This window comes from Myotis lucifugus, unplaced genomic scaffold, assembly GCF_000147115.1.
Source record: "Myotis lucifugus unplaced genomic scaffold, Myoluc2.0 scaffold_60, whole genome shotgun sequence".
Lineage (NCBI taxonomy): Eukaryota > Metazoa > Chordata > Mammalia > Chiroptera > Vespertilionidae > Myotis > Myotis lucifugus.
The window spans coordinates 2,237,322-2,252,853 of record NW_005871108.1 but is presented as its reverse complement, the minus strand read 5'-3'; the positions used below and the strand labels follow the sequence as shown (position 1 = coordinate 2,252,853).

The following is a 15,532-nucleotide window of genomic DNA, read 5'->3' as shown; positions in this document are numbered from 1 at the left end:
ACCCTCAGTCACGCTCAGGGTATGGCTGTTTGGGGGGTGGGGCGCTGCCCCCTGTCATGCACAGAGCAGGGACCATCAGGGGGGTTGGGGCTCCATACCCTGTCATGCACAGAGCAGGGCCAATCAGGGGGTTGGGCGCTGCCCCCTGTCATGCACAGAGCAGGGCCCATCAGGGGGTTGGGGAGCTCCCCCCTGTCATGCACAGAACAGGGCCCATCAGGGGGTTGGGGAGCTCCCCCCTGTCACGCACAGAGTAGGGCCGATAGGGGAGTTAGGGCACTGCCCTCTATCACCCACAGAGCAGGGCCGATCAGGGGGTTGGGGCACCGCCACTGTCACACTCAGGGCAGGGCCGATGGGGAGCTTATGGCTCTACCCTGTCACACACAGAGCAGGGCCTGTGGGGGTGGGGGGGTTGGGGCACCGCACCCTGTCACACACAGAGCCACAGGGGGATCAGGGGATTTGGGCACTGCCCCCTGTCACGCTGATCCGGTGCCAGGAGGCCTCGCGGCTCCGCTGATCCCGGTGCTGGGAGGCATGTTACCCTTTTACTATATAGGATAGAGGCCTGGGGGCCGGCTGGTTTGCCCTGAAGGGTGTCCTGGATCAGGGTGGGGGTCCCCCACTGGGGTGCCTGGCCAGCCTGGATGAGGGGATGATGGCTGTTTGCAGCTGGTCACACACCCTTCAGGGTGGGGGTCCCAACTGGGGTGCCTGGCCAGTCTGGGTGAGGGGCTGAGGGCCGCTTTCAGGCTGGTGGTTGACTGAAGCTTATAACAGCTCCTTTTTTTCTTTTTTTTCTTTTTTTATTCTGGGCCAGCTTTAGCTCTGGCTCTAGCTCTGAGGCTTCTGCTGCTGAAAGCAGGTATCTGGTTTGTTTGGGTTCTATAATCAAAACAATGTATAACTCCAGCTCTGAGATCCCAGCCGGCTGAAAGATGGTTTCTGGGGTTTTGTTTAGCTTCTATATTTGTTACAAAGTTTCAAACTGCCAGCTCAGAGGCCGGCAGCACAGGCGGGGAACGTTGGAGTCCTCCTTCACTGAAGCAAGCAAGCCTCATGTTTGCTTTAAGCTGCCTGGCTGCCAGCCGCCATCTTGGTTGGCAGTTAATTTGCATATCACCCTGATTAGCCAATGGGAAGGGTAGCGGTCGTACGCTAATTACCATGTTTCTCTTTTATTAGATTAGATACTAGAGGCCCAGTGCATGGATTTGTGCACCAGTAGGGTCCCTTGGCCTGGCCTGCAGAAATCAGGCTGAAACTGGCTCTCTGACATCCCCCAGGGGGTCCCAGATTGCAAGAGTGCACAGGCCAGGCCAAGCGACCCCACCAGTGCACAAATACGTGCACCAGGCCTCTAGTATGCATATAAGATCTTTGGTTAATCTCTTCCAGCCCTCCCCACTGCCCCCTTCCCTCTGAGATTCAGTCTGTTCCATGTTTCCATGCCTGTGCCTTGAGCATCTGCCCCCTGGTGGTCATTGCGCATCACAGCTACCAGCTGGTTGGCTGGTTGGCCAGTCAACTGGTCGGCCAGTCAACCAGTTGCTTAGACTTTTATACATATAGAAGATAGGCACCTGATTTCTTAAAAAGTCACTTTGGAGGAAAAAGGATAGATAATTACTATTTGTTATTTTTTTTGTAAACCAATCAAAATTCTACCCTTTTTTGTCTGCCAGATTGGCAAAAAATGTATTTTTTAGTGTGTTGCAGAATTTTAGTGATTTAGTTTATGTGTGTCATGAGGTTAAAAAAAGTTGAAAATTGCTGCACTAAAGCAGTACTTGGGGGAAATTTATAGCAATAAACACAGTAAAAAAAGAAAAAAGATCTCAAATCAATGACTTCAGTTGCCACTTTAAGACACTAAAAAAAAGCCCACCCCATGTGGCTCAGTGGATGAACATCGACCTATAAACCAGGAGGTCACGGTTTGATTCTGGGTCAGGGCTGCATCCCCAGTAGGAGGCATGAAGGAGGCAGCCGATCAATGATTCTCTCTCATCACTGTTTCTATCCCTTTATCTTCCTCTCTGAAATCAACTTAAAACAAAATCAATTTTTAATAAAACAAAAAGAGCATATTGAGCCCAAAGTAAGTAGAAGTTAAATATTAAAGATCAGAATGGAAATCTATAAAATAGAAAACAGAAAAATAGGGGGGGAAAATCAATGACAAATTGATTGTAGTGATGGCTGCACACTACTCTATGAACATACTATAAAAAACAAGGACACAGCCCAGCCAACATGGCTCAGTGGTTGAGAGTCAACCTAAGAACCTGGAGGTCACGGTTCAATTCCCGGTCAGGGCACATGGCTGGGTTGCGGGCTTGATCCCCAGTGTGAGGCGTGCAGGAGGCAGTCAATCAATGATCCTCTCTCATCATTGATGTTTCTATCTCTCTCCCCCTCTCCCTTCCTCTCTGAAATGAGTAAAATATTTTTTAAAAAAGCAGGAAATGGCCAAAACCGGTTTGGCTCAGTGGATAGAGCGTCAGCCTGCGGACTCAGGGGTCCCAGGTTCGATTCCGGTCAAGGGCGTGTGCCTGGGTTGCGGGCACATCCCCAGTGGGAGATGTGCAGGAGGCGGCTGATCGATGTTTCTCTCTCGTCGATTTTTCTGGCTCTCTGTCTCTCTCCCTTCCTCTCTGTGAAAAATCAATAAAATATATTAAAAAAAAAAAGCAGGAAATGTACACTTTATAAGTAGGTGAATTCTATGTGTGAATTATGTCTAAATATAGCTATGACTTCAAAAAAAGATCATTTTCAAGGATTTGACTCTTTTTTTTTGCAGTTTAAACGTGAGCATAAGACTTTATTGTGAATTGAGGGGAATTAATACAGCCTCCAGCATGTAGAGGGTGGGCAAGCTCTAAAGCACTGCCCGCGGATTTGTGACTCTTAAAGGATGCCTCTTTTGTTCTGAGCAAATAGACTATTCTACAGATTTAGTAACCACCAGTTTAAATGTCAATCATCTTTTAAAATCAGACAGACAACTCAAAGAATTCCTGTATAATATAGAGCAGTACATTCTTCTCTCCTACTGGTTTATTTACCAGCCAGACCCATATGTTACATTAAATACTGTCATAAAAAGATCGTTATATATCTGGGCAAATTCTAATTGGAAAAAAAAATTCTATGTTAGCTTAAGTTCCAAGAGATTATTTTTTTAAAAGTGTAGCACATCATTAATTTCACATTCACCATGATGAATTAGCCCATTTCACCAAAAGTAAACCAAGGGATATACAGCATTTAGGTAATTCCTCCAGACCCCTCAGGCTCCTAATACACTGTACCACCATTCTGCAAAGAAGCTTTTTTCTAATATTTTCTCTTACCTGGTCTCAAAGGTGTCACAATAGCTTGCGGAGGATTTGCTTTTCTCATAGGAGTCATGTCAGGAAACCTATTCTCCAAATTGGCCTTCTCTTCTGTGAAACGATAAGAGTGTCATTATCTAAACAAGCAAAATAAGTCAGTGCCACGCACTTAAAATGGGGCCTAAAGCCCCCAACCAGTACACTTCTAACTCATTGGACAAGTACAAGCAAAGTTCTAGTGGTTAAAAAAAATGAGTACACATTATACGTCAGAGATAGAGACTGTAAAAACTATCACTAAAGCACTGGCAACAGTGAACAATGTATTTTAGAAAAGAAGTACAGACTCTGCACTGTGAAAAGCTCCTTGTCTTTGCTTGATTCAGTTAGGACCATACAAGCATGAACTGGCCTTATCTACCACCTAAATACATCATGTTCCTTCTAAAGAAAACTGTAGCCACCAAGCTCTGCAGGGTTCACAAGAGACATCTTATAGTCTGAGTTGAGGTTATTCCTTAACTAAGAATAGTGAGAGGGGAGTATGGGGTATGTGAGAAATGAAGAGAACTTTCTCATATACCCCATATTCCAAAGGAAGAGGCTTTATGCAGTAATCTTGTCTTAGGTTCTGCTGTGCCTAACAGTCAGCACAAAGCAGTGAAACACCTGTTCTACCCTAGCCTACTGATAGAAGTATCAAGATTGTGGTGAGAATGCCCTAGCCAGTTTGGCTGAGTGGAGAAAGTGCCGGCCTGCAGACTGAAGGGTCCCAGGTTCGATTCCAGTCAAGGGCACATGCCCAGGTTGTGGGTTCAATCCCCAGGAAGGGGTGCGCAGGAAGCAGCCAATCAATGGTTCTCTCTCATCATTGATGTTTCTATCTCTCTCTCTCTCCCTTTCCCTTCTGCTCTGAAATCAATAAAAATATATTTAAAAAATAATTTTTAAAAAAGATTGTGGTGAGCCCCAGCAAAACACATGGTGCACGTAAACTGATTGCAACTGTGTAAAACAGGGGTCCTCAAACTACGGCCCGCCGAAAACATTTATCCGGCCGCCGGGTGTTTTTGCCGCCGCTGCCTGTCCTGCTTAGCAGCCGACTCGTCCCGGGCCCGCAGTGTGCATGTGTGGAATGTCTGAGGGACAATGAACTGGCCCCCTGTTTAAAAAGTTTGAGGACCTCTGGTGTAAAAAGATGTGATTACTTGGAAGAAATTAGAAAGCAACATATAAGAACTAAAGTTTTGAAAAAACAGTGGGAGCAGCGTGACAGGGGGCAGCGCCCAAATCCCCTGATCGCCCTGCGGCTCTGTGTGTGACAGGGGGCGGGGCCCCAACCTCCCTATCCGCCCTGCTCTGTTCCTGACAGGGGAAGGTGCCCCAACCCCCTGATCGGCCCTGCTCTGTGCCTGATAGGGGGGAGCTCCCCAACCCCCTGATTGGCCCTGCTCTGTGTGTGACGGGGTAGAGCCGCAACCTCCCCATCGACCCTGCCCTGAGTGTGACAGCAGCAGCGCCCCAACCCCCTTATCCGCCCTGCTGTGTGTGTGACAGGGGTCAGTGCCCCAACTCCCCTATCGGCCCTACTCTGTGCATGACAGGAGGGAGCTCCCCAACCCCCTGATGGGCCCTGCTCTGTGCGTGACAGGGGGGAGCTCCCCAACCCCCTGATGGGCCCTGCTCTGTGCGTGACAGGGGGGAGCTCCCCAACCCCCTGATCGGCCCTGCTCTGTGCGTGACAGGGGGTGGCGCCGCAACCTCCCCATCGACCCTGCCTTGAGTGTGACGGGGGCGATGCCCCAACCCCCCCAATCGGCCCTACCCTGAGCGTGACTGAGGGTGGCATCGCAACCTCCCGATCCACCTGCTCTGTGCATGACAGGGGGCGGCGCCCCAACTCCCCAATCAGCCCTGCTCTGAGCCCAACTAGGGGCTGCACCTAGGGATTGGGCCTGCCCTCTGCCACCCGGGAGCAGGCCTAAGCCAGCAGGTCGTTATCTCCCGAGGGGTCCCAGACTGTGAGAGGGCACAAGTGGGGCTGAGGGACACCCCCCCCCCCCGCCAGTGCACAAATTTTTGTGCACCGGGCCTCTAGTCCTATATAATAAAAGGCTAATACGTTAATCGACCAAACAGCGGAATGACCATCGCTATGACGTGCACTGACCACCAAGGGGCAGATGCTCAACACAGGAGCTGCACCCTGATGGTCAGTGCGCTCCCACTTGGAGAGCGCCACTCAGCCAGAAGCCCAGAGCCGGGCTCACGACTGGCGAGCGCAGCGGCGGTAGTGGGAGCCTTTCCCGCCTCCACGGCAGCACTAAGAATGTCCAACTGACAGCTTAGGACATCCCCCGAGGGCTCTCAGACTGCAAGAGGGTGCAGGCCAGGCTGAGGGACCACCGCCCGCCCTCCTGCAAATGCATAAATTTCGTGCACCGGGCCTCTAGTATGTAAAAGTATTGTTATACTAGTATTTCCTTTTTTTGATTTAAAGAAAAACTGTGAAAAAGAGGTAACAGACAACCCAACCATTTCCTCAGAATTTCCGTAGAGCAAGGGCATGGAAAGACCCCTGTTGGGCAGTTGGCACTCTTGTCTATCTTTCTTCCCATACCACTTCCAAGAAACCTCTCCTCTTGGGATCCGGATTGGACACCATTAAAGTCCTTTTCCAGGAGAATGGCTTATGCCCTTACATTGGACTCTGCATTATCAGTGCTAAGTACAGCTTCAATGGACTCATTTTCCTATCAACATTGATTTCTCTTAAGGAGTAAAAAGGACATGCGAAAGAATAAAATGAAGGGGCCCCAGCAACTATCACTGGTCTCATATATTACTCCAAAGTAATATAAAAATATAATCATCCTTATTTATTGTTGGCCTGGTTCAGGGTTTGTGCCACAACACATGACCCAACATCAGGCAATCCTATCTCTGTTTAGGGACTGGGTTCTGAGTAGCATAATCCTTCCCATTTAAAAACAAATTGGAAATTGGGGAGGGTTAGCAAGAAGGAGACAAATATAGTTATAAAAGGGCATCACAAGGCTCCTTGTGATGTTATAACTGTTCAGTATCTTGACTGTGGTGGTAGATCCACAAACCTACACAAGCGATAAAATTGCATAGAACTTAATACACATAAACAAAAGTGAGTATAAGTAAAATGGGAAATCTGAGCAAGATTGTGGATTTTATCAATGTCAGTATCATAGTTGTAATATTATACTCTATGCCCAGTAACAAGTAGAGCAAATTTTTAGGTGGCTGCCATCACTATAGACATGGTTTTGAGTCCTAGAGTTTCACTCAACTTTGCTTCATCATATTTTAAGAAAATATGGATTTCTGGATTTTCCCATATATTCCTAAAGTTTAAATTATTTGTCATTCTTAACTGCAAAATAACGTTGTCTTATACTGATAGTTCATTCCCAAAATACTGGGCATTTCAATTATTTCTCTCCTATCATGGATGACAAAGTATCTTGATTCAGATAGGAATTTACATTTTAGTTATTTTCTTTCAACCCCTTCTTTTTTTAAGATCCTCAGAACAAAGCAAGCCACTTAACCCTTAAAATGGCAGAGAAAGCAGACACTTACCAAACCAAGAATCTATGTTTTGGGGGTCTTCCTCCTCATCCAAAGATGTAAAATTGATGAAGTCCGTGGGAGCATCATAGGAGTAAGACATTGTCCCCACCTTGGCACAGAAGAGCAGGTTTTTCCAATATTAGTGTCACTTTTCTCAACAGGTCAACTTGTAAGTAAAGAAAGTTTCAAAAACTTCACTGCACATGTCTTACTTTTCAAATCAAATCAAGTTATTTTTGGTAACTTGAAAATACTCCTTGAGGTAAATATGGTAGAATTAGAAAATGGCCAAGTTTGAGTACCTACAACATGCGATCCACTGTGCTAGCTGTTTTACATTCATTATTTTATTTTCCCCTCAATCTACTGTCTTCTCACCCAATTTACTCTCTGCCCTGAATAACCCAATCCAATTTTCTCTCTCTGTCCCACAAAACCCAATTTCTGAAATGCACACATTAAATTTCATACCTACTGACCAAAATCTTCCTCATCAAAGTCCAATTCAATTCTCTACAAATTATTTCCCAATTTCTACCCATCATACATAATTGTTGCTTCTCCAACGCCACAGTGCTTCGTTTACCCTCCAATTTTATATTAATAACCTACACAAATGTCTCTCCTAGTAGACTGTAAGTTCCTGAAGACAAGGATGGATTTTACTCATTTGTGTATGCTTCATCCATCAAGGTGCTTAGAACAGTATCTTATACATAGTAAGAGCTCAATACAGTTTTGCCAAGTTTAGGTTTTCTTTCCTTATTTTCATAAAAATATTGTTCCTGGGCATGAAGAAAAAAGACTTAAAAAATATATAAGCCTTGGCCAGGTGGTTCAGGTGGTTGAAGCATCATCCAACAAAAGGTTGCAGGTTCAATTCCTGGTCAGGGCACATACCTAGGTTGCCGGTTCAATCCCCAATCAGGGCCTGTACAGGAAGCAACAGATTGATGTTTCCCTCTCCCAGTGATGTTTCCCTGTCTCTCTCTCTTCCTCCCTAAAATCAATAAACAAATCCTCGAATGGGAATTTAAAATATATAGGAGATTAAAAATGGTGGTAGAGTAAGTAACACTGACACACTCCCAGGACCAAACTGGAATTACAACTAAAATAGCATCTGGGATCTAAACACCACACTGGGCTCCCCAGCAGAGAGCACCAGAACTGAGAAAGGTGCTGGCATAACATCTGGCTGTGAAAAGCAGCAGGGCTGTTCTCTACCAGGGACAGATGGCTGGAAATTCAGGCACCCTCTTAAAAGGCCAACGCACAATTCACCTTGGGCTCCAGCTGAGGGAGGGCAGAGTGGACTGGAGCTGTGTGAGCAGAAGCCAGCGTTGGGGGCTCTGGGATTAGAGCTCAGAAGGCAGACATCCCGGGTTCCTGTGCTGAGTCATTCCCTCACACTGTGGAGGAAATCTTTTCCAGGCAGACCTTTGCTATCCAGGCGGTTTTTGCCTGGAGGGGTGGCAGTTGCCCCATCCTATTGGAAAACCCCCTACCCCACCCTGTGGAGTTTCTAAGGCCATTAAGAGACTGAGAATAGCAATTAGCCTCCAGGCAGAGTCAATTGCCCCACTATGTTGGAAAACCTCTCACCCCACCTGTGGATGATTTCCTGAGGTTACTCAAGACTGAATCCAATCAGTCTGCAGGCAGAGGCAGGTTTCTGGAGGCTTTGAGTCTGTGCCTGATCCAATTAATCAGAAACATCATTTGACACTGTCCTGCACTAGAGACTGGGAGGTATAGCAGATCTACCTAATACACAGCCACAAACCCAAACAGGCAGCCAAAATGGGGAGACCAAAAAAAAAAAAAAAAAAAAGCCTGAAATAAAAGAACAACAGAATTCTCCAAAGGAAGAGCTAAATGAAATGGAGGTAATAAATTTACCAGGCACAGAGTTCAGAATAATGATGGCAAAGATGCTCAACAGCATGAGAAAGATAACTCTGAAGAATGACATAGCACTAATAAAGAACACAGATGTATTTGGGAAAGCTGAGGATCAGATCACTGATTTAGAAGACAGGGTAGAAAAATAATCACTCAATCACAGAGCCAAAAAGAAATAACAATTTAAAAACAGGAGGACAGCTTAAGGGAGCTATGGGACAACATGAAATGTAGTAAGTGTGCCCGGGAAGAAAGTGAGCAACGGATAGAGGATATGTTTGAAAAAATAATGGCAGACTTCCCTAACCTCATGAAGGAAAAAGTCACTCAAGTACTGTAGGGAGCGGATATAGGGTTAAGCCTCGGACTGACCTGTTGGCAAAGCCACAAACAAGTCCCAGCTTAGAGGGCACAGCCCTCTTAGCATATTTAGGCTTGACCTTATGATGCTCCCTAAATCTTATCTGGGTGGCTAATGGGTTGGGGAAAATGTAGCAAGTGCTGCCAAAACAAGTGAAACTCACAAGAACACTGTAGCTATAGTGACCACTACCTTGTTTACCTCTGGCTATAAAATAAAGGCTCAGCTTGCTGTCTGGATCTCCCTCTGTGGCCTCAGCCAGGCACAAGAAGATCCACCTAGACCAGGGGTGGGCAAACTTTTTGACCCGAGGGCCACAATGGGTTCTTAAACTGGACCGAGGGCTGGAACAAAAGCATGGATGGAGTGTTTGTGTGAACTAATATAAATTCAAAGTAAACATCATTACATAAAAGGGTACAGTCTTTTTTTTTTTAGTTTTATTCATTTCAAATGGGCCGGATCCGGCCCGCAGGCCGTAGTTTGCCCACGACTGACCTAGACCCAGCTTATTCTCTTTTTCTGTCATTTCTACATCCTTCACCACCCCCCCTCAGGCTCCCCGAACCCTTGGCTGAGCTGACTCAGCACATGTGGTGCCCAATGCGGGGCCTGAGTTCAGGGGAACTGCAGTTGTAAGGTGAAAGGACGCTCCAGTGAAGCACGTGCAGAAAGTAAAAAGTAAGGTAAGGAGCTAAGTTTAGTAATAACTAGGTGTAAAACATGGGAAATTCAGGATCGTATATACGTATCCATGCTTAAGGCTATGCTCCAAGCACAGGGCTGTTCTGTGAAGTATCAACAGCTTTTCGATTTGTTGGATTTTGTAAGTAAAACCTGCCCATGATTTTCTGAGGAAGGAAAGGTAAATGTAGAGACATGGGAGAAGGTAGGAAAACCACTTAGAGATCGTTATACAGTGGAAGGTTACCAGAGGCTTAATATTGTCGCAAAGGCTTGTCTCTCATCCAGAGACTACTTATTATGGAAGTATTATATTCGTGTTTGTGCTGACACTGGACCAGCCTATGTTCAAGGAGCAGTAATAGCTGCCTCATTAAAGGAGATGTTACTCGCTAGTCAGCAGAAAAAGAAAGGAGGCTGCTTTAACTGTGGCAACCAATGCCCCCTAAGCAGGAAAACTTCAAGTGGGGCCAGCCCCGGTCCCACCAAACAGTAGGGGCCTTATCCTTAACCCCACTGCAGCCTTTCCAGCTGGCTCAGTAAACCGTCATCATGCCACCCCAGGAAGCACAGGATTCGTAAGTTCTTCCTGGGGTGATGGATCAGGACTCAGGCAATAGTGGAAAGCGCCAATCCTACTCTTAAAATGCAACTATAAAAACAACAAAAAAGGTGGAGAAGAATGTTATGCGTTAAACTTTTTGAATTACAATGCAGAGAGCTGTACAGCGGCCGAAAGGCATCGGGCCTCCTGTACAATAGCCTCTGCTGGGTTAGCCTGGTGGAAGGATGCACAAACCAGACAAGAGTTTTACCAGAATCAGTAATGATGTGGGGAAGAGGTTGTGTTTTGTATTTTTCCAGAAGGAGCAGTGCAGGCAAGTTTGGGTACCAGAGCATTCCGTGCGTCACCACAATGGACCCAGAGAAGCTCCTTGTCCCTTCGTTCCAAAGACTGAGAGTTGCCCCGATGACAGCAAAGCAGAGAAAAGAAGAAAAGGAAGGCTATGCAAGGGACTGAAGTGCCAACATGGGTGTCAGATGAAGAAGTTAACAACTGAGGCCCAACAGATGGTAGAAAAACAAGATGTGGAAGCTACTCCCTCAATCATGTTTCTGGCTATGCTAGCATTGGTTAGCTGCCAGTCTTCTGCAGTCTTGCGCAGCCAAGTCCAAGAACTCTGAGTAAATCAGCAAAAGAAACTTTCATTTAGTAGAAAAATGTTACTGTAGTTTGATTTCTCACTTATTGCTGTGTTGCACTGGCATTATTTTGTTAATAGCCAGAGCTTTATTCTTGATGTTTAAGTTTTAAAATGTTAACATGTCTGTTGTTTGGGTTTTGCATTGGCATTGTTTTGTTATTGTTTTAATAGCCAGAGTTGTTCTTGATGCTTAAGTTTTACTTTCATTATGGTAGCTTAAAAATAAAAGAAGGGTGAGATGTAGGGAGCCACTATAGGGTTAACCTCTAGAGTGCCGGAGAGCACGATTGCGCTCCTCCTGTCTTTCCCCAAAAGTGCCGGGAGCACTATGGCGCTCGTCCTGCAGTGTCACTATTAGATGCTAGTAGTTCACTCTTTATTGACAGATGGCACCTAAGTTCAGATTACTTATGATGCTGAATGTTTGTAGTTCTAAAATTGACCACTGGCATTTATCTGCCTAATTTTAATAATTTTTTTCCTAAACTGCTGTAAAATCAGCAAAAATGCCTTCGCAATTTTAGCATAGTTCCTAGGATATTGGTTGGCACTCAAAGGGTTAAGCCTCGGACTGACCTGTTGGCAAAGCCACAAACAAGTCCCAGCTTAGAGGGCACAGCCCTCTTAGCATATTTAGGCTTGACCTTATGATGCTCCCTAGATCTTATCTGGGTGGCTAATGGGTTGAGGAAAATGTAGCAAGTGCTGCCAAAACAAGTGAAACTCATAAGAACACTGTAGCTATGGTGACCACTACCTTGTTTACCTCTGGCTATAAAATAAAGGCTCAGCTTGCTGTCTGGATCTCTCTCTGTGGCCTCAGCCAGGCAAAGGAAGATCCACCTAGCCAGTGGTTCTCAACCTTCTGGCCCTTTAAATACAGTTCCTCATGTTGTGACCCAACCATAAAATTATTTTCGTTGCTACTTCATAACTGTAATGTTGCTACTATTATAAATCCTAATGTAAATATCTGATATGCAGGATGGTCTTAGGCGACCCCTGCGAAAGGGTCGTTCGACCGCCAAAGGCGTCGTGACCCACAGGTTGAGAACCGCTGACCTAGACCCAGCTTATTCTCTTTGTCTTTTCTTCATCCTTCACCACCCTCCCTCAGGCTTGCAAACCCTTAGCTGAGCTGGCTCGGCACAAAGTACAGGAGGCACAGAGAGTCCCAAGCAGAAAGTACCTCAAAAGGCCCACGCCCAGACACATCATAATTAAAATGCCAAAAATTAATGACAAAGAGAATCTTAAAGGCAGCAAGAGAAAAACAATGTTACCTACAAAGGAGCTCCCATAAGGCTGTCAACTGATTTCTCAACAGAAACTCTACAGGCCAGAAGGGAATGGCATGAAGTATTCAAGGTAATGAAAAGCAAGGATAGGTGGTAAAATAAAGAGTTTCCCAGATTAAAAAAAAAAAAAAGGCTAAAGGAGTTTTTCACCACCAAACCAGCACTGCAAAAAATGCTAAAGGGACTACTGTAATGAGGAGAATAGAGAAAGAAACATAGGCATACAGAATGAAAATGGCAATAAATAAGTACCTATCAATAATAATCTTAAGTGTAAATGGATTAAATGCTCCAATCAAAAGACAGGGTAGTTGAATGGAAACAAAAACATGACCCAATTATATGCTGTCTACAAGAGACCCACCTTAGAACAAAAGACTCACATAGGATGAGAGTGAAGGGATGGAAAAAGATTTTCCATGCAAATGAAAATGGAAAAAACAAAAGCTGGGGTAGCAATACTCATATCTGACAAAGTAGACTTCAAAATGAAGGCCATCATGCTGAAGGGAGGGAGGACGGGCTGGAGGGGATCAATGGGAGAAAAGGGGGGGACATATGTAATACTTTCTACAATAAAGAATTATTTTTAAAAATGAAGGCCATCATAAGAGACAACAAGATCACTACATAATACTAAAGGGATCAATCCAACAAGAGGATATAACCCTGGTAAACATATGTGCACACAATATAGGAGCACCTAAATATATAAAAAATCATCTAGAAGACTTTAAGGAAAAGATCAACAACAATATAGTCATAGTAGGGGACTTTAATACCCCACTGACTTCACTGGATAGATCTTCCAGACAAAAAAATTAACAAAAAATAGGGACTCTAAATGACACACTGGATCAGAGGGATTTAATTGATATTTATAGAACATTTCACCCCAAAGCTGCAGAATATACATTCTTCTCAACTGCAATGGGTCATTCACAAAGATAGACCACATGTTAAGACATAAAACAAGTCTCTACAAGTTCAAGAAGATTGAAATCATATCAAGCATCTTCTCAGATCACAATGGAATGAAATTAGAAATTAACCAATCAGAAAGAATGTATGTACCCCTATGTTCATAGCTGCACAATTTTCAATAGCTAAGATCTGGAAACAGCCCAAGTCCCCATCGGTAAACAAGTAGATAAAAAAGCTGTGGTACATTTTTGCCATGGAATACTATGCAACAGTAAAAAAAGAAGAATCTCTTACCCTTTGAGACAGCATGGAAGGACCTAGAAAGTATTATGCTAAGCAAAATAAGCCAGTCAGAGAAAGACAAGTATCACATGATCTCACTCATGGAATCTAACCAAATAAACTGATTAACAGAGTGGATCCAGAAACATAAAACAGAGTGCAGAATCTCAGGGGAAAGGTGGGGGAGGGTGGGTGGGTGGGTGGGTGGGTAGGTGGGAAGAGATCAACCAAAGAACTTGTATGAATATATGCATAAGCCATGGATACAGACAATAGGGTGGTGAAGGCCTGGGGTGGAGGTTAGGAAGGGCTAGAGGGGGTTAAAGGGGGGGGGGGAGAATGGGACATATGTAATATATGTATGTAAAGATTTTTTTTGGGGGGGGGAGGGGTTGTTAATCCTCATCCAAGGATATTTTTCCATTGATTTTTAGGGAGAGTGGAAGAGAGAGGGAAAGACAGAGAGAAACATCAATGTAAGAGAAACACATCGATTGGTTGCCTCCTGCACCTGCCCTGACCAGGGTCTGGGCAGGGGAGGAGCCTGCAACCAAGGTACGAACCCGGGACCCTTCGGTCTGCAGGCCGATGCTCTATCCACTGAACCTAACTGGCTAGGGCTCAACAATAAAGAGTTTTTAAAAATAAAAATTAGAGCACAAAAAAAGCTTTTATTTTTTAAAAAAATCTAAAATGCACGCTCTATCCACCGAGCCAAACCGGTTTCGGCTATATTAACTTTTAAAAATGAGATCAGCTTGGCCGGCTGGCATGACTCAGTGGTTGAGCATGACCTATGAACTAGGAGGTCACAGTTTGATCCCCGGTCAGGGCACATGCCCTGGTTGCAGGCTCAATCCCAGGTGTGGGGGATGCAGGAGGCAACCAGTCAATGATAATCATCATTGATGCTTCTAGCTCTCTCTCCCATTCCCTTCCTGAAATCAATAAAAATAAATTTTAAAAAATAAATAAAAATAAAAATAGTATCATTGACATTTTGCATGTTTCACAGATATATTTTCCATGTCAATAAATATCGATATATAATCAGATGATGGTTATACCATAATTTACTTACTCCTTATTTTTAGGCTTTTCCCAGTATTTTCACTTTAAAGATAGTACTATATCCTTGGAACTAAATTTCTGTACACATCCATAATTGCTCCCTTAAGATAAGTTCTTAAAAATGGAATTGCTGCCTTTTGCTACATACTGTGAAATGTTCCTCAGAAGTAATACCCACTTACATTACCAGAGAGGTGTGCTAGTTCCCCAAACTGTCACCAATTCTGAGTACGAACAGCCCTCAGTACTCCTTTTCTCTATATTATACCACTATAGGTATACTCTGAGAGAAAGCATAAGATTAGTTACACCCAATTTCACTGATGCTCAGTGGTTTGGTCAGCATTGCATTAGTTTCTCTCAGTGGCCTGGGATAATTCAGAAGGTATTTCAGTGCCTCAGAAACATTTGTTCTGACACATTTGGTTTATATGTTGACATCAATCCACACAATCCTTCCCATGGTCTGGTATGAACTCAGACCTCCACAGATAACCTTTATAATAATGCCTCAGTTGAAGGACTTAGTTTAGAAACATGACATTTTTTAATTGGGAGGAATCTTAGACAACAATAGCTAAGATCTGGAACCAGCCCAAGTGCCCATCAGTAGACAGTGGATAGAAAAGCTGTGATATAAACTTTTGCAGTTTATAGATAAGAATTAATTGATGCAAAAAGGGGTCCTTCAAAATAACCCAACAATTAATACTAATGATCATGTTAAAAACAGTTACCAAAGGTGCTTATACATGCCAAGTGCCGTGAAGTACTAAATATGTACTATTCCTAATACTCTCAACAATCTGTAAAGCTGCAATTATTATCCCGGTCCCAGAAGAGGAAGCTGAA

The 15,532-nt window shown here is 44.4% G+C and overlaps 1 protein-coding gene across 1 annotated transcript in view; it reads right to left on the bottom strand.

Moving 5' to 3' along the window:
* TPX2 (TPX2, microtubule nucleation factor) overlaps positions 1–15,532 on the bottom strand; it is a 64,467-nt gene that overhangs the window by 37,095 nt on the left and 11,840 nt on the right. Inside the window, exons 3-4 of the mRNA XM_014456433.2 lie at positions 6,960–7,059; positions 3,363–3,455 (exon numbers count right to left, since the gene is read on the bottom strand). Coding sequence (XP_014311919.1) covers positions 3,363–3,455; positions 6,960–7,050 — 184 coding nt within the window. The 5' untranslated portion in view covers positions 7,051–7,059. The remainder of the gene's footprint in view (positions 1–3,362; positions 3,456–6,959; positions 7,060–15,532) is intronic.